This window comes from Eubalaena glacialis, chromosome 6 (genome assembly GCF_028564815.1).
Source record: "Eubalaena glacialis isolate mEubGla1 chromosome 6, mEubGla1.1.hap2.+ XY, whole genome shotgun sequence".
Taxonomy (NCBI): domain Eukaryota; kingdom Metazoa; phylum Chordata; class Mammalia; order Artiodactyla; family Balaenidae; genus Eubalaena; species Eubalaena glacialis.
This window is the reverse complement of record NC_083721.1, coordinates 57,213,729-57,232,448: the sequence shown is the minus strand read 5'-3', so window position 1 is coordinate 57,232,448 and position 18,720 is coordinate 57,213,729. Positions and strand designations below refer to the sequence as shown.

Sequence of the window (18,720 nt, the reverse complement as noted above, 5' to 3'; positions counted from 1 at the left end):
CATAAGCAAAGGAAATTTATTTCTCACTGTTCTGGAGGCTGTAAATCCAAGATCAAGGTGTCGACAGACTTGGTTTCCTCTGAGACCCCTCGTTTCAGCTTTTCTTTAGCCTCCCTCTTGCTGCCTCTTCACATGGCTTTCCCTCTGTGCATGCACACATCCCTGGTGTCCCTGTCCTAATCTCCTCCTCTTACAAGGACACCAATCAGACTGAATTAGAGCATACCCTAACATTCTCATTTTAACTTAATTACCTCTTCAAAGGCCCTATCTCCAAATACAGTCACATTCTTAGATACTGGGGGCTAGGGATTTAACATATGAATACATAAAGTTTGGTGGGGGGGATATAATTCACTCCATAACAAGTTAACAAAGAGAAAAACCTTCAAACTTGGGTAGTTTTGCTTTTCCCAACTCTTGTTTGTCCATAAGGAATAAGAGTATTTGGAAAATTGACCAAAAATAGTGGATGGAGGAAGAGTCCCCCTGAGACTCTGTCAGCTGATGATGTTTTCCATGGTGAAATTGTTTTTCTCTCTTCAGTAAAAGAGAGGTTTGAGAAAGATAAGAAATGCTCTCTCACAAGCCTCTCTTTCTGTCTTTCCTGATTCAGATTCCATCCTAGGAATTTAAAAATTGTTGAATTATTTATATCTCTGGGTCAACATGTTGAGGCTAATGTAAAATTTTAGCTCCCATTCCCACGGAGGTTGACCACCAGGTTGATGGATACATTTCTTTTCCATGGAAGCAAACTGTATTGGGACAGGTATAAATGGGCAAGAGTGAATTAGGGAGCTTGGAAAGAGGCCTTTGTACCATGGCAGCACTGGTTTCATTTTTAGCAGGCTATTCAGATAGAATTCACAAATTTCTCATGAGCCCTAAAACCAGATTATTTGGTTTATTTCTGGTCATATAATAGGCATTAAATGCATTATTATAGTCATTTTTTTGTTATCCACTGTAATATAGTTCTCAAGCAATCCTGAGAATATTATCCTTTGGAACTAGAAAATCAAATTTAGTGCAGGTTCCAAGGCTCTTGAAATTGTGATTATCCCCATACAGAGGGTTACTATAAGGAATCGAGATTTAACTTTTAATAGAGGTATAATGGCTTTCAATGTCCCAGTCCCCTTTAGGTCAGAGAGATGTCATATTCTCTACTGTCACCATCAGACTTTCTGCTCAGGATTAGTTACTCTAGATGAGAATTATGATGCCACAAAGAAGAGAACTTTAGGTGGGGATAAGAATGGAGGGGTAGTCCTGAAAAGGAGGATGAGAAAAAGGAAGAGACTACAAACACAGAAAGAATAAGCATTAGGACTCAGTCTAAGATAATTAAACAAAGGTATTTTATGGTCTGATTGAGATATGGTTATAAAGACAAGACCATGACAGAGTTTGAGGTATGTTTGTGCTCTAGGGGAAAGTGAAAGACAGAAGAGGGGGTGGGTAAATGACCAACTATATACTATTTTATCATGCACATAGCTGTCTTGAAGCAACTTTTGAATACCTAAGTTATAAAATAATGTGAGGCAATATTTAATAAATTCAGCCAAGTCTAATAGGCCCAGTCCCTCGAACTCCTCAGCATATGATGGCATGCTTCTTTGTGGGGGAAGATCCTGCCAGTGGAAAGTTGATAATAATAATTACTTATCACCTCAGGTATCATGGGGATTTTTATCTGTAAGAGTTAGGTACAAGAAAAAAGGAAATACCACTTTTGGAGTGGTGATATCCACTGCAAATATGACTTTTCAGTGGTGAGAGACTACCTAGGGATGGGGGCCCCTTAAATGATGGGGTGATTAGCTTTGGCAGGAAGTGATGTTCTGAATAGAGACAACAACCCAATTGACCAATTCGGTGGTTAGTGATCAGAGGGTAGAGAGTGCTTTTCCTAGGAATGGGGAGGAACAAGTGAGAAAGTTAAAGAGAAAGAAATAGCGCCCCCAGAGAAAGAGTGGTGGAGAGAGGCATGTTACAGAAACTGATACAAAGTCAGGAAGCCACTGTGAAAAGGATTCAGGCTCTAAACCAATGACTCACTTCCCACCCCCAACCTCCCTGTGCCACACTCAAACTGAATGATTTGGGGCGAAAAGGTGTGGAATTTGGAAACTCGAGAGATGTTATGAACTCTCAATCCCCATGTGCATACTTCATTTCAAAGCCTGTTGGCATTTTTTGTTGATTCGATGTTTTCCAATAGCATTATGTGTTATCAGTCACCACACCCAGGAAGATGCTCCATCATTAACCATATCAGTGGGATAAGGTCTAAGAGCAAGTTGCCTCTTCTGGACAGCGCTCCAGTCCCCATCCAAGGTAGGGATATCCAGAAAGTACCTCTGAGCCAGAAGAGCAGGATGGCATCAGTGTTTGAACTGGGAACCTTGAAACTAGCTACTTCCACATTCAGCCCACATTCAGTAATTCCTCTCCGCCACACCCTATGATTTCCCCCAGCAGTAGCTGTGAAATGAAAGGCTTCACACCTTGTTGAGGAAATATCAGGCTACAAAAAACAAGATGGTAGAGTGTTAGGCTGATGATAGAAGAGCCCTGATATCGCATCACAGGCTCATTTCTTTTACATGTTGGATTTTTTGCATTATTTTGTTATATTTATGGTAGAACAAAGATAATTGAAGTTCAACAGTAAAATAAAACCAAAAACTATTCTAAAACTGTTGTGCAGTTTTGATTGTAGACAAAATTTGTCCCTGCTCTAAAAACTCTTTTTTCATTACAACATTCTTTGAGCATACCTCAAATAACAGAAGTCTGGCGATTTGATATAGGAGGGATATGATAATAATAAAAATAGCAAATTTTATATTAAAAACAAAAGTTTATTTAAGTTTCTGAAATATACCAGGCATTTTCTGGATGTTATTGTGGTATGTTATGGGGGGAAGACAATTCAATTATGGGTAAGAAAGGTCCCCAGACTGAAAATTGTCCATTGGAGAACATATAGGACAATTTGTTTCATTTCAAAGGTCTGCAATTTGAGTTAGATAAGAAATTTTAAGAGGTGGTTCTTTTTGCCACAGCAGGAAAAATGTGCTTACCTCTCCCTTTGAATTGTCAGTGAGTCATTGCACGTCTGTAAGTGCTGTTCTCAAAGGTCAGAGTACGAGTCTTACTTACATGTGTGAGGTTTTTTCCACCTTTGAACTTTTAAAAAGACTCATTACAGAGTGCCCCAAAGATCAATGTGTGTTGTTTTATCACTTTGCATTCTAATAATGCGCTAAATTTGGCTATTTGCAATGATTTTTTTCTTTCTTTTTAATTTTTATTGGCGCATAGTTGATTTACAATGTTGTGTTAGTTTCAGGGGTACAGAAAAGTGAATCAGTTATACATATATATATATCTCCTGTAATTGCACCTGTGTTTAAAGCAGAAACAAGAAAGAAGGGAGGTAGAACCAGCCCCGACTGTGCCTTTTATCTAGTGGTTTTCTAGAAACCACTCAACACATTTCTGCTTTTATCTTATTCAAGAGGACTGAGTCAGATGGCCACCTTTGCTGCAGGGGAGTATAGAAAAGCAAGTTTTCAACTTTGATAGTAGAAAGAGGAAAGTTGGGAAAATGGCTAGTGGGTTGGCCAACCCAGAGTGAATACCATATTTTCTAACTCATTTAATACCATCACTATTCTTTGAGCAAGTTTTGGGCCTCATATTTTCCACTGTCTCATGCTTATCACAGTTTTGAATATTTGGGAATATAAGGATGGTCTGTTATATGGGTAACAGAATTTCTATAATGAAAGCCCCACCATTGTCTAACCTGGAGTAGATTGGAAGAGATGAAAACACACTGACTAGGTTCACACAAAAGCCAGAAAATGAGCAATAATGGTGTGAGGTGCTTTCAGAGACATTTCATTATTATCGATTGAGGGTTATTGGCCTCTTTCAACATTATCACCTTAATAACATTTGTTTTCTGTGTTTATTATCTCAGGACGACCTCACTTCTTATAGTTCTTAGGAGATGGCGCACCATTGTGCCTGGTTGGACGGTACAAGTGTCCGTTTTTTATGTTTATAAACTTTGTTTTGAGTTTAAACATGTTTGTGTAGAGTAATGAAATGTTGGTTCAGACAAAGTTAGTTAAGCAAAAGGGGGAAGGTGGAGTTTGAAAAATTTGAGCCGCCATTTGTGACTAGTACGTGAATGTTGCAAAGCTGAAATGTTTGGTTAGGAAGAGTTGAAGAGTCTCGTATCCCAAACTGACTGTTCTTAACATCAGGATCAACCATAAGATGAACAGATGATGCTCTCATTTTAAATTTCTCCTCCCTGTTATTCCCCTAGTATTTTTATCATGAAATAATGTTAAAATGAATACTGAGGCAGGGCTGAGGGAGGTGGCTGAGACAGGCAATCCCAAAAGTATACCTTAAAGAGGAAACGAATTGCCTTTATGACAGCAGAGTGGCAAAGCAGAGTTGAAATGGGGAAAAAGGCTTTTGGTGGATTGTGCACAATGATCTCAGGGCTCTTTTTCAGCACCATCTAATAGATCCCCCCCTGCGTGCCTGTCATCCAGGCCAACCAGAAATGTCTAGTGCTTTGGGACTGCCCACGTACTGTAGGAGGGCTCTGCAAAGATTATTAGACAGAGTGCTTCTGTGATAATCACACCCTTCCCTCTGGTAGAAATTAGGTATTACAGCCCATTACTAATTATAGGCTAGTGGCTCTGGTGCCCTCCCAAAAGTAAATTTCTTTGAGGTAGCAGCTGGAAATTGGGGGTAATAAAATAAATCCAGAAGAGGCTCGTCAAGCTTTTCTTACCCATAAAATGAAAATAAAATATCATACTTTCATTGAAGTTCTATGAAAGGAAAAATTGGAAAGATAGCTCACGTTGCTTAGTAAAGAGAATTTTGCTATTAAAACACCATCATAGCCACTGTTAAAACAAAAATGCAATCAGGAAAATTCCTTGAAATGTTTGTGTTTACTACCGGTTTTCAAATGAGAGCACCATGTGGGCTTGGGTTGCCATTCAAATTCTCTCTTCCTCTGTTGAGTCTTACAAATGTAGTAACAGATAAACTTCTTTCTTTGGAAGTAGAATGAGTACCCCAAAACTGACATTGTTTTTCTTTTTTTGTGAGCCTCATTGCTTGTGTAATGCCTGGAAATCACAAACACATCTAGTCCAACTTCTTTATTCCACAGATGCTTGTTTCTGATTTTAAAACTCTCATATAAAACATCCGCTGAGTACTATTGAACTACCTTATTTGCAAGTCATAGTGCCTTAGAATGAATGAGTTTGAACACTTAGAGGTCAACTAGGTCTACTAATTTGTCATCCCAGCCAGCACCTTTCCATAACACATCCTTGACAGATCTTGTTTCAGCTCAGGTTTTGGTGACCCAGTGCTTTGTATCCCCTTTTGGACAGCTGGCATACACAGCCCTTCCTTATATTTATCCCCCGTCCCCCTCTTTCCACCTTCCACTTGCCCAGTTCTGTCTTTTGGAACAATACAGAATGTCTATTCTTTGAGTCGCGCCAGCACATCAAACAACTGAATGGCAGCTGACAGGTGAAAAAGGTTCTCAAGGAACACAAGCCGCACATTCTGTTCTGATTGCCTTTAGTTCTTCCTTCCTTTCCTCTCTGGCTGACCGCTTTTCCTCTTTCTTTCCTTCAACTGGAGAAAACACAACCCAAGGGACACGGGTAAGTGCTGGGGTGAGAACACAAAGGGCCTTGACCTCTGCTGTGTAACAACCACAAAAGGGAAACTATCCCTTTTCCTTCCCTACCACCCCCGCTCCCTTACCGACCTCGCCACCCAGATTCTTCCCATTCTGTGTGTTTATGTGTGTGTGTGTGTGTGCGATCATTTCTGGTCGAATTCTAGCCCCAGCCCTGGGCTCCATTTTCCAGTTGGGGAATGATAGAAACGAGTGTTTAGTAAGGTTACCTAAACCTCAATTCGGGAAGAGGAGCCTAGCCCAGACGCCTTATCACCAGGTGGATCCAAGATCAGCACCAGACTTAACTTGCCAGACACTCGGGCCCACAGTGCAGGGTGAGCTTCGCGCTCCGGCCACCAGGGGGAGCGCGTGCTCGCCGAGCCAGGTGTCCGCGCAAGGGCGTGGGCGTGGGCGTGGAGACGGGCGAAAGGCTGCTGGGCCCGGCGTCTGGGTCCCCGAGGGCCGCGCGGGTCGCGTTCCAGGCCATGGGCGACAAGTATGCCGCTCTGCGGCGGGCCCAGCTGCATCTGGACTTCATCCACGCCAACTCGTGAGTGCCCTGGCGTAGCCGGAACGGGGGAGCCTGTCCACACAATGGAGGCGTTTGTCCATCTCCTCATTCTACCATCCTGGCCTATCTCTAATGATTTCTCTCCCTAACACACTGACATTTTAAAGATTAAAGTTGCCCTCCAAAGAGTAATTTGTATTTATCGATTCCAGCCGCTGTTGCATCCTGAGTCTTTCTGAAAATGTAACCTCTATGAGGATAGGAATCTCACATTTTAGTTATTACTAGGGCACTGTTTCTTCTCTGTCAGGCCAGTGGCCCGTTTGGCTACTCTTTAGGTGTTATATCGAATATTCAGATTGCAGAGGTTTTCTTGTCCATCTGTTATTTCCAACACAGCAAAGCATAGCAGTGAGTGCTGTGTAATTCACAGTGGTATGTTGATTTTTTGGAACCTTTTAGTAATTTGTATTTACTAAAAGTATCGATTGATAGAAAGGATGCAGCAGATTTGAAACCACAGAAATGGAAATGTAAAGAAACCTGGCCTTGCTGCTTGGGAAAAACAGTGTAATTTTTACAGACAACAGAATAAAACAAACAGGCAATATTCAGCAGATATTTAGTTTTATCTTGTTATCATGGAGAATGATTTCAAGCTGGAAAGGATGGTACAAGTAGTTAAAAGTAACTGAGGTAGAAGACAAATGAAGAAATAGCAGTTTTGAGCGAGTTGAAAAATTATAAGCTGAGTGCTGGAAAGACTGTGAATTTTATCTTAGAAAAGTTCCTCAGCCTCAGTTTTGCATAGTTTCTATAGCTCTTGCTCCCCAGCCTCCTCCTCCCCCAAACTACCTCCCCCAAACCACCCCCCCCAAACCACCCCATTATCAGTTGGTGGTCTGGTAACTTAATAACAAAAGTGACAGCAGTGTGAAGCCACAGCACAAAATCAGATACGAATTGGCATAGTCTCAGCTCCCAGAGATAAAATTCTTATCTGAGACTGGCCTAAAACAGTAAAAACAGACTGGTAAAAACAGGAGTGATTTTTTATTCCTCCTTTGCTTCACCCCCACATCCAATCCATCATCAAGTCCTCTTCATGCTGTCTCTGTGTCTCAAATTCATCCATTTCTCCCCATCTCTACTGCCATCTCCCCTCTGGATTTCTCATAGCCTCTAAATTAGGTTCTTTGCTTCCCCTTCTTGCTCCCCTATGATCCATTTTCCTAAAAGCTGCCAGAGTGAGCTTTTAAAAACTTAAACCAGATGTGTCACTCTTCTTTTTTTTTTCTTTTTAATATTATTTATTTATTTATTTATATTTTTGGCTGCATTGGGTCTTTGTTGCTGCGTGCGGGCTTTCTCTAGTTGGGGTGAGCTGGGGCTACTCTTCGTTGTGGTGTGCAGGCTTCTCATTGCGGTGACTTCTCTTGTTGCAGAGCATGGGCTCTAGGCGCGCGGGCTTCAGTAGTTGTGGCATGTGGGCTCAGCAGTTGTGGCTCACGGACTTAGTTGCTCTGCGGCATGTGGGATCTTCCCGGACCAGGGCTCGAACCCATGTCCCCTGTGTTGGCAGGCGGATTCTTAACCACTGAGTCACCAGGGAAGCCCCAAGGTGTGTCACTTTTCTTAAAACATGACAGTGGTTTCCAGTTGCATGGGGACCAAGTATGAGCTCCTAACCATGGAGTAGGAAGTACTGCATGACCTGGCCATCCCATATCTCGATGTGATCTCCCCGTTTTACCATACCCAGAGCGGACTGGCCTGCTTGGCTCTTTTCTGCTTCAAGGTCTTTGCACCTCCTGCTCTTGCTGGAGCATTTTCACTCCAGTTCTGCAAGGGACTGAGCTCTCATCTTCCAGGGTTCAGCTCATGTCTTCTGTGAAGAAAGGCTCTCCCTTCCTCACCAGTTACTCTTCCCCATCCCTCTTTCTTAGTAGCATTTAATCATAATCTGTGTTACCATCTTTATGTGTTTGTTTACTTGTGTATTTTTCATATCCCCCACTAACTTGAGCCCCCAAAGTGTAAAGAACGTGTCTGCCCACATTGGCACATAGCAGGCAGTCAGTAAAAATCTCGAGTGAAATAGTACAGAAGCTTATATGGCATTTTTGGCGGGGGCATCAGAATGATCGCAATTACTTTCCTGAAGGATTGTTTAGAAAAGCTTGTGGTTTGAAGTGCTGCTTTTCTAAAGCATGTCACCGACACTTTTCTTTTGCTCTGTTTTAGATTTTTAAGTACTAACTTTCTTTTGAGTGAAGGACACCTTTTTGCAACAATTGCATTTAGTAGATTTATGCTTTTTTTCACGAACAGTGACTATTTATTAAAAGGCAACTATTTTATAAGAGCAGCTAAGCTCAGAAATCAGAGACATCTGATGTCTGCCATTAAAGGAGTTAGTTCTACTGTAGGGTATAATTAAGAGTCAAATGAATGGTGTACTAAGCAATTAGGATAGTGGTTCACAAACTTGCCTCTTCATTAGAATCATAGTAGGTTTATTCTGATGACAAATTTGAAAGCTGACTGGAGTAAAGAGACCCCTCATCAGCATGTGTTTATAGTTTAAAATTCCAAAAATAGATATATGTATGTATTTTTTTTAAAATAAATTTTTAGCTAACATATCATCCTGTGGCCTGAGGTATTTGGAGTCACTGAGACATTGCAGATTATCCTTCCTCCTGTACAAATGAGCAGATGTTTTTTGATAAATGGGTCTCTCTTGCTTCTGCTACCTGTTTACTAAATATAAAAAGAAAATTGCCTACTGAATCTTACCTTAATGCTGTGATAAGGTTGCTGATTGAAATATCCACAACAACAAATGAAAAGCAAGTGTGGGACCCTGAAGGTGGCTTGATATCACCCCAGAGGAACATTCAGCCTTCAAAGTATAAATAAGGATGGCTATCTAGTGTGTTCTGTTGCCCAGGACCTGGCAAGAGGGATATAGGGGATAGTGACCACTGGTAATCTGTGAGATTATTTAAGGATCAGGGCTGTCCAAGGTGAAAAGATTCCACAGAAAAGTGTAGGTTAGTGGTGCAAACAGGGTCCCCTGCCAGGCCTGTGTCTGCAGATGGAGTCTTAAGGTCTTTCAGTGAGCCTGGATTTTGATCAAGGTTTTTCAGAAGTAATTTGGCCTTAAATAATACAGTTTTAATGAAACATTCTCTGAAAAAACTTGAGTAAATGCTTATAAAGCAATTTTAAAATGTCAAAATTTGCTTTGAGTACAGTCAGGTCCTTGAAGTCTTTGTTTTATTAGGAGTAGACAGGATATTTTGGCAATAGTGTTCTTAGCCCTGGCTTTGTCATGTACTTCGGAATCTTGACCATGCTGAGAAAGTAGTTTCTAGAGTAACTCCGTAATTGATTATCGGCCTAGAACTGGAGAACATTGTCTGAACGTGTCTTGAACCTTTTACATTGATTACAGAGTTGGTTTAACTTTGGTTTTCCCTCTATTTCTTCATCAGCACCACTCACAGTTTCCTTTTCGGAGCACTGGCTGAATTGCTGGACAATGCAAGGTAAGGCTTATGTGTAAACAAAGGTTATTCAAAGGGACAAAGGAATTTTATGACATTAATAAAGTCTAGTCATATTAAGAGATGAAAATACGTTGTCATTTCCCCACTTGGAATGCTTTGTGACTTGATTTCCTATAAAATCAAGGTATTATAGGAAAAAGAACAGATGAAAGGAGGAATTATTCATCTTTATTCAGTTTGTATTTATGATCATACTTGAAGTGCAGGTAAATTGGACATCTGTTTTTGTGTTTATAACCATGTAATAGCAGATATTCATTTGGATTTTATTTGAGTTATGTATCAATGTATACTATGTATTGAGAATTTAGATTTGGGTTCGGGCATTTACTGAAGTCTGCATCAAAGTGAATTGCATAGTTAAGGAGAAAAGAGCTAAGTGTTGTTGATCCCCTGCTGTGTATCAGATCCTGTGCTAAGCTCTTCATGTACAGGTATTAACTCATTATTCTTGACAACAACACTTTGACCTGGAAATCATTATTTGAGTTCCCCAGATGTAGAAATTGATGCACAGACAGGTTAGATGACCTATTCAAGGAGGTACGGTTAATATTTGGCAGAGCTAGAATTCAAAGTCAGGCTGTCTGGCTACAGAACTCCTTGCCCCATTTTCCTGTCTCTGACAAAGGTATTGATGTTTAAGGAAATCTCTTTAACAGTTTAAGGCCTGCTCAATAGTGGATTTGTGAAGGAGTCAGTTTTTCAGCTCACTGAATATGGCATTTGATTGTTTTATATTTGTATTTGCCTGTAACAGAAGATTTTGTCACCTTTTCTGCAGAAAGCAAAGTCCACCCAGGGAGTAGTATGCGGTTGTTAGATAAGGGATCTCAGTGGGGAGATCTAAATGCCCTGCCACTGATTGATGACTGTATTACAACGTTTTGCATTTTCCCCTCGTTTCTGGCCTTTGAAGGGAGGTGACTGAGTGTGACCACAGGGTGTAGTCATTTAACCAGCCATCTGGAACTTCCTGCACAGCCATGCTCAATGCTAAGTAAAAAGCCCCTAGCTCCTCTTTATATGAAACTCTGCAGGACTAATGGAATCACAGTCATCACAAAAAGGGAGGGAAGAGGAGAAAAAGAAATTTGCTTGGTCAGAAGAGCTGTGAATGCAACTTAGGTGGAGCTAACAGAGATGGGGCCACTACACATGAATGTTCATGGTTAGTCTCCGCAGGAATTCAGGGTTTCTACTGTTTGCTTCTGCTCAAAGCTCTGAAGCAAGGCTCCTGCTGTATCCATTAGTCCTCTGTCCTACTCAGTGTCCATTTCCAGCAATTTGACATCTGTAACTGTAAAAGAACACATTTGTCTATTTTGCCTACTGTCTTTTCTCCTATAAAGTTGTTTCACCCATTCATTTCAACAAAGGAGGGCAAGTAAAATCAGAATGTAGAAGAAATAGAACAGTGGGAACGGTTTATGGAATAGAGAGGGTGATTAGCAAAGAAAGATTGACTGCAGACTCAGGGGAGTGAGGGAAATGTGATCAATCAAGCAATTCTTCAAGCAGCATTTGTAAACTGGCAGCCCCTGACCCAAGTCCAGCCTGTCTCGTGTTTATTTGACTCATACTGAAAGTTTGCACAATATTTATAAAGAATAAAAAAGAAAAGAAGGAATTGTTTGTAAAGTTTGAGAAACATGAGGTGCCACGTAAAAGAATCTGGATTCCAAGCTTTTTTTTTTTTTTTTTTAAAGATTAGACGTACCAACCTTGAGGCTGCCTTCCTCAATGGGATCAGGTGTGTAGCAGGTGCACTCTTTGGACCAGCCTGTGTTTTCAGCTTTGCCATTCCCAGTGTTCCCCACGGCCAGCCTGAACTCTTCGGCTCCTCTGTCTTCAGGGGACACTGAAGTTTGTCACCACTGCTTAGATGCTAGTAATTGACAGCAAATGAAGCTGTTTAACAGACTTATGCAAGATGCTCGGTTGGTCTTACAGAGGTCTTCATAAAGTCCCTGTGTTACTCTAAGACATTATTTTATATCATTGTATTTAAGATTTTGATGATTTCCTGTAGTTGTCAAAATTAGAACTGGAAGGTATTAAAAGAATGTTGTGGAAAGATGAGGAAAAAATGTGACGGGATAGGAAGGAATTGTTAGGGGACTCTTCCTGATACAACAGATGTTCAGAGAGAAAGTACCTGGGCTCAAGTACAAAGCTTATTATGAAATGTCTTAATATGCTATAAAGGTGAATGACTGTTCTTTGTCTCATCCCATGGAATTTTTTTATGAAGAAACTGTTTCTATGAAAAAAACCTTTCAGTACAGTGGCGTTTATTGAGCAATTATTGTATACGTGGTACTTTGTATAACGTGTAATTATACAATGGAGATAATGATACCTATGTGTCATGGGTCTGTGGTAAGGATTAGAAGGGAAGGTTTAAGATTTATTTGTCACATGGATAATGCCCAAGAAATGACAGTGGTAACCCCCGAATTTCTGTAGAGGAGGCACTTAGAAGCAGCAGTTGGCTGGAGGAAGGAGCTAAGGGGCCAACTTTGTAGAACAAGTACATTGTACCTACTCCAATTTATCTGGGGTAGTTTTGGGTCGGGACTGATGGAAATTTTGGGAGACACTCAGATTTTCCCATCAGAGTCCCACTGGTTGTTATTATTTTGAGCTTCCTTCTAGACTCTTCCTTCCCTCAACATACCCACTTCCTCGTCAGCTAAGCCCTCATTGTCGTTCTCCTTTCTCTCACAGCCTTCATGTGGAAACCAGAATCTTCTGGCTCTTTCTCCTTTCCTTTTAAAGTTTCTATTTTAAAAAGTAATTTAAGAAAATACATAAATAATATCTGTGAATTGTAGAAAACTAAGAAAATAAGAAAAAAAGAAAAGGCACCAGTAACCTCATTATTTGCGGGGGGGTGTGTCCAGCATACTTCTCTGTGCAAGACCAAATATTAAATATTTTCACCTTTGTAGGCCATGTGTTCTCTGTTGAAACTACCCAACTCTACCATTGTAGTGTGAAGGCAGACTATAGGCAATAGGTAAATGACAATATGTAAATAAACGGTCATGGTTGTGTTCCAGTAACTTTATTCACAAAAACAGTTGGTGGGCCCATAGACCATAGATTGTCAACGTCTGACCTAGAGAAAACCACTGTTAACATTTGATTTCTTTCCTTACAGATATGCACATGAATATCATATATGTTCTTTAAAAATGTGATTATATGGTACACAGTACTTAGTAATTTTCTTTTTCTTTTTGTTCTAAAATATATCATGAAAGTCTTCATATGACTTCTGGATTATTCTCCAACCATTTTATTTTAATGTTCATATCCATTTTCTTGAGCTTCTTGTGTAACTACCACTAAATTCCATCTCTTCTTTTAAATTTCTGAGTTTCAGGCTTTGTGACATTCTCAAATTACGAGTGATCACAGGTCTTAGTCTACAAATGCAGGGTGAAACATTTTAGTAAGTGTTTTTAAAGCAATTTAAGCGGATTTCTCCATTGTTTGCTATCTGACAGTAGATCATATGTCACATGAGCAATTCAGATTAATGTAATTTTTTAAAACACAATTTCATACTGAAGCAATATTTTTGTATTGTTTTCAGAGATGCAGGGGCTGCAAGACTTGATGTGTTTTCAGGTGAGCAGATTTGCTTTCTTCTTTTTTCTTCTAATGGAAAAGCCTGTAGTTATTTTGATTTTCTTTTATTTCATGAAAATCAGACCACATTCTATAGATTTTTAATGTAATCTAAGTGCTTTGTGAGTTCAGTGACCCCGTGGGGAGCCAGGTTGAGAACAATACACTCTTTGAGTGAAATTGTTCACTTGTTAGAGGACTTATTTACAAAATTAGATCTTCCAGGGTTTTGTGAAAGCATCAGAGTGATTTGGAGCAGTCAGTTTGTCTGCCACGAGAAAACAGTTTTATTTTAAAATGCATATTAACTTAATGGTTATTCATAATTAAGTATACATCATTCCCAACATATCACAGTTTTAAAGTGTGTAAGTGAATGTGCAGTATGAATGTTTGAAGCCTATGAAATTCAAACCAAGCATGTTTTCTTTACTGACTTCATTTCCAGTCACCAAGTATTTATTGCACTTATTAGTTCATTTCACTGAATATGATGCAGAGGAAGTTAGGTTTTGTGATCCAGTCCTGTAGTTAACACTACCTGGAGAAACGCCTATGGTATTAAAACTGATCCCCAACCCAGATTGTATCAGCTCTCCTGTAAATATTGGCCAGAGAACGTGGTCCATGATATAAAGTCTTATCATTATTTAAAAAGCAAATCAGTTCAATTCAGTTTTCTAACCATTTTAAGATTTTGTGCTAGATGGGTGCTTCTGGTTCACGAGGAAGAGAGACATGGACATCTTGAGAGATTTGAAGAAACATAATAAATGACACTCTTCTTCCCTTTCTACTCCCAGGTTCTGAGAAGTTTGAGAAATCAAATAAGTCAGTCTTCATTGCTGATCAATGCTAGGTTGGAGTGTGGAGCTTAGTGTGGGAGAGCATCAGGCACTTGCCCACCTAGTGGAGTCACGCTCTCTGCAGGCAGCTCGCTCTCAGAGGGAACAGGAGAGATCTGAACAGAACCTTCTTAAGTTACTTTTCCCCAAATTACCAGTCAGATGAGTGAGCTCATTGCTTCAGGGAAAAAATGGTCAAGGTACAGAGAAGGGCCCCTTTACTACTGCTGATTGCACTCCATTCTGCATAGAAGGAAATGCCAGTAGTGGAGAAAAGGTGGTCTTTCCATATATATCCAATTATGTAAGAGTAAAAGAGAATAAGCATCTCTTGCCTAGGAGAGACTCAAAGCATGGTGGGAACACAGAGAAAGAACACCCCATATTAAAGAGCCAGGGCTTGAAATATGGATGTGATTTTTGTCAGGTAGTGTAGGAAGAAAAGAATATTCCTGTCTGAGGAATTATTGTGAAAAAAAGAATGGAGGTAGACTAGTTCAGAGACTCATTCATTTATTCAATAACAATTTACTGGGTATCTATTATGAATGAGCCAAGCAGTTTTTCTAGGTGCTGGGGTTAGAGCAATGAGTAAAGTGTTTGGTTAAGCCTGTGCTCTCATGGAACATGCATTCTAATGAGGAAAGATAGACAATAAAGTAGTGAACAAATAAATAATATACCAGGTCATGATAAGTGCTAAAAAGAAAAAAACAAAAACATAGTGGGATAAGAGAACAGAGAGTAATGGGAAAGATGTACTATTTTTCACATGGTGCTCATGGAAAGTTGCTCTAAATAGGTGTTATACCAGCAAAGACCTAAATGACATGAGGCAGTGAGCCATGTATATATTTGGAGAAAAAGCATCCAGGAGACAATGATGGGGCTTGGTTGACTAGAGCTAAGTGTTAGAGCCAAATGGATAGCCCCTTGAATACCATACTAAGATTTTTTGTTTGTTTGTTTTTCTGTAGCCAGTGGACCATTAAAGAGTTTTGAGCAATGTCAGTTGGCAAATTATTCAATAGAAATGTGCTCTTTTCTTTTTAAAGAAAGATACTCTAGCAAGAGCATACAGGATGGTTTGTAGATGGTCTGTAGAAGTGTGAAAGAAGGATAGCAGGGAAGTGGGGCTATGGATGATCTACACAAGATTTCATGAGGATTTGAATGAAGGCAGTGGTCCTAGCAGTGGAGGAAGGAGAAAAGATTCGAGCTGAATTTCATTCAGAGCACACATATTATTGAAGGGTCGAAGGGTTGAGAAGAATTATCTGGAATGACAGAAAGTACAACAAATGTGATCAGAATTCACACAATATGTTCTTTTGGGTTTGTGCAAGACATCAGGGCATGGCAGTATTCACTTCACCCCACTTTCTTTAGCACTTGGCATTGTCACAAAAAATAAAGAATCTTTGCAATTTGATTTGAAAGGGGCACTTCTTTCTTTATTCAGGTAATATGTGTTATTGCAGCAAACCACAATATGGCTATCAACTTTTTATTGCAGCAAACCACAATATGGCTATCAACCTAGCAAACTGATTTTTCTTCAAAAAATAAAAAAATAAATAAACTAGGGCCAGGGCTTATGCACCAATAGATAGAATTGGTATGGGGGTACATAATTAATCTAAGCATTGGACTAGATTTTAAATTATTTACTGAGGCATGTGAATTACTTTCCAGTCTTAAGTTTTCTTCAAGTAACTTGAGGGCTATAAAATTCAAACTGAATATGTTTAGCCACGGATGTTTTATCTTTCTATGTGTATTATTCTAGTAAACATGGATATGCATTCAGTACATTTTTTTAGTGCTTACCAAGTGGCAGGCACTGGGCTAAGTGCTGGGTACACACAGTGCCTGCTTTTGAGGAATTGGCATCCTAGTAAAGGGATCTGTGGAAAATATGGTGTGCAGCTTCACTTTTATGGGTAGAAGGCCTTTGAGCTTTCATCATATCTCTGAGACAACCGAGTTCCAAAAAGTGGAAGAACCACTAGTCTGAAAGAGAAATAGATGCATGAACAGGTATTTGAATATACTTTGAAAAGTGGGAAACACAGATTAGAAAGAAAACATTCATTATGGGCACCTGATGATGTGGAAGGATTAGGAAGGCTTCCTAGAAGAAATCATGTATGAACTAGAGACCTAAAGGGAAAATAGGCCTTAACCTGGAGAATCAAGGATGGAAAGGATGAAGGAGAAGAATGTATAGTCGCTTGAATCTGGAGAGAACATAGGACACCTTGATGGTGTTGCAGAAATGTTTGAGATGTTCAAGATTAGTCCCAGGTGATTATTTGTGTGGAAGTGGAAGAGTGCAGTATGGGCAGGGGAGGGGATGACAAGAGATGAGCTTGGAGGGGTTCTTCAGAGAAACAGAACCAATAGTAGATAAATAGATATCTATCCCTGCCCCTTCCTCTCTCTCTCTCTCTCTCTCTCTCTCTCTCTCTCTCTGTCAGTCTCTCTCATTCTATCTATGGATATACATATAGTAGAGAGGGAGGAAGAGGAAGAGGAAGAGGGGGGATTATTTTAAGGGGCTGGCTCCCATGATTGTGCGGGCTGGCAGGTATGGAATCTGTAGGGCAGCTGGCAGGTTGGAAATCCAGGTCAGAATTGACGTTGCAGTCTTGAGTTCTAAATCTTCAGGCAGGCCAGCAGCCTGGAAACTCAAGCAGGGTTTCTGTGTTGCAGTCTTGAGGCAGAAAATTGCTGTTTCTTTGGGAAACCTCAGTCTTTGCCTTTACAGCCTGCAACTGATTGGATGAGGCTGACCCACATTATAGAGGGTATCTGCTTTACTTACAGTTAGCTGATTATAAATGTTAATTGTATCCACAAGTACTTTCATAGCAACATCGAGTTGACCAAACAATTGGACACCATAGCTTAGCCAAGTTGACACATAAAATTAACCACCACAGAGAGGTTGGAGGGTCAGGTGACGAAAGACAAGCTAGATTTGTTAACTGGTTGGGTTGCATCCTGTGGACAGTGGGAAGGCATGCAAGGGTTATAAGCAGGAGAGGAGTGAACTGCATGACTGGCTGCAGACTCTCGGCGTGCTCTGATTTGTGGGAGCAAGAGGTGGGGGAGCTGCTACTGGAATCCAGAAGAGAGGTGATGGTTTCCTGAACTAAGTGCCGTGGGGATGGAGAAAGTGGTCAGATTTGAGAGATGTGAGGAGGTGGAATGAAGAAGACATGTCTACATGGGGCGAGGAGGTGGAGAACTTGATCTTGAGGCTTTGACTTGGGCAGCTGAAGCCTAATGGCGGAGAGATGCCATTTATTGAGGAGGACACACCAGAAGGAGGAGGCAGTCTGCTTGGGGTGAAAGTGCTGTGGTTTGTTTCGGACATGCATGCTCAATGGTTAGTAGAAATCGATCTGAAATACATAGTTTTAAGGAATTGAAACAAACAAGGCCAAGCCTCTGAGTGGGTACTTGGGGAATATTAAATTTTGAGGCTGTGATTGTCTGCAGGCCTTCATGGGAATTTATAGAAAAATTAAGCACTCTATTAAGACTCTTGGGAATTTTGAGCCTTTCCCACCTATTCACCAAAGAAATGCCCTGCTTTCTTACGTGAGAACTATATACCAAGAGCCGCAAAATCAACTGTTGCAACTTCACAGGCTGAGGCTTGTGTTAGGTGGTTCCCAGTTCTGATGAACCTTAGGATAATAGGGAGGAGTTTTTATTCCTCAACTGCATCCAAGACCAATCAATTTAGAATATATCCCAGTGATTCAAATGTGCAGCCAAGGTTGAGAACTATCGCATTGTGCAAAGAACTCAACAAGAGTTGAACAGTGGAGAAGTGTCAGCCTTAGTCAGGGGACGGCTGAACAGAGCAAATACCTAAAGCGGGGAGGAATATTCTGACACAGAAGTTGAGGTAAGCAGACCAGAGGACCAGGGAGAAGAGCTGGGGAAATGAGATGGTAGGGAAGATACAAAGGGTTTGTAAACAGGAGGTGAATTAGAGAGAGGAGGGGGGATTACAAGTGGACATGTGAGCATAAAATTATGAACCCAGAAAACTTGGGTATGATTTTTAGATATATATTTATAGATTATTTTGAACATTTAAAAAATGTAGATTAGAGGTGACCATTGAACCCAGAGTTGACTTAACTGATGTGCTAGAAATGAATCTGTAAGGATGGAGTTAGTAAATCCATGGCTGCCTGGGGATGGGGTCGGGGGTGACAGGGCATGGGAGGGGCAGAAGGCAGAGACTACAAGGGGCACGAGGAAACACCTGGGGTGATGGTCATGTTCACTCTCCTGATTGTGGCGATGGTTCCACAGGTATTTACATATGTCAAAATGTGTCACATTGTACACTTTAAACGTGTAGCTTTT

At 40.4% G+C, this 18,720-nt stretch overlaps 1 protein-coding gene across 1 annotated transcript in view; it reads left to right on the top strand.

Moving 5' to 3' along the window:
- MORC1 (MORC family CW-type zinc finger 1) overlaps positions 1-18,720 on the top strand; it is a 213,858-nt gene that overhangs the window by 16,680 nt on the left and 178,458 nt on the right. The window contains 2 exon segments of the mRNA XM_061192725.1: positions 9,770-9,823; positions 13,449-13,483. Coding sequence (XP_061048708.1) covers positions 9,770-9,823; positions 13,449-13,483 — 89 coding nt within the window.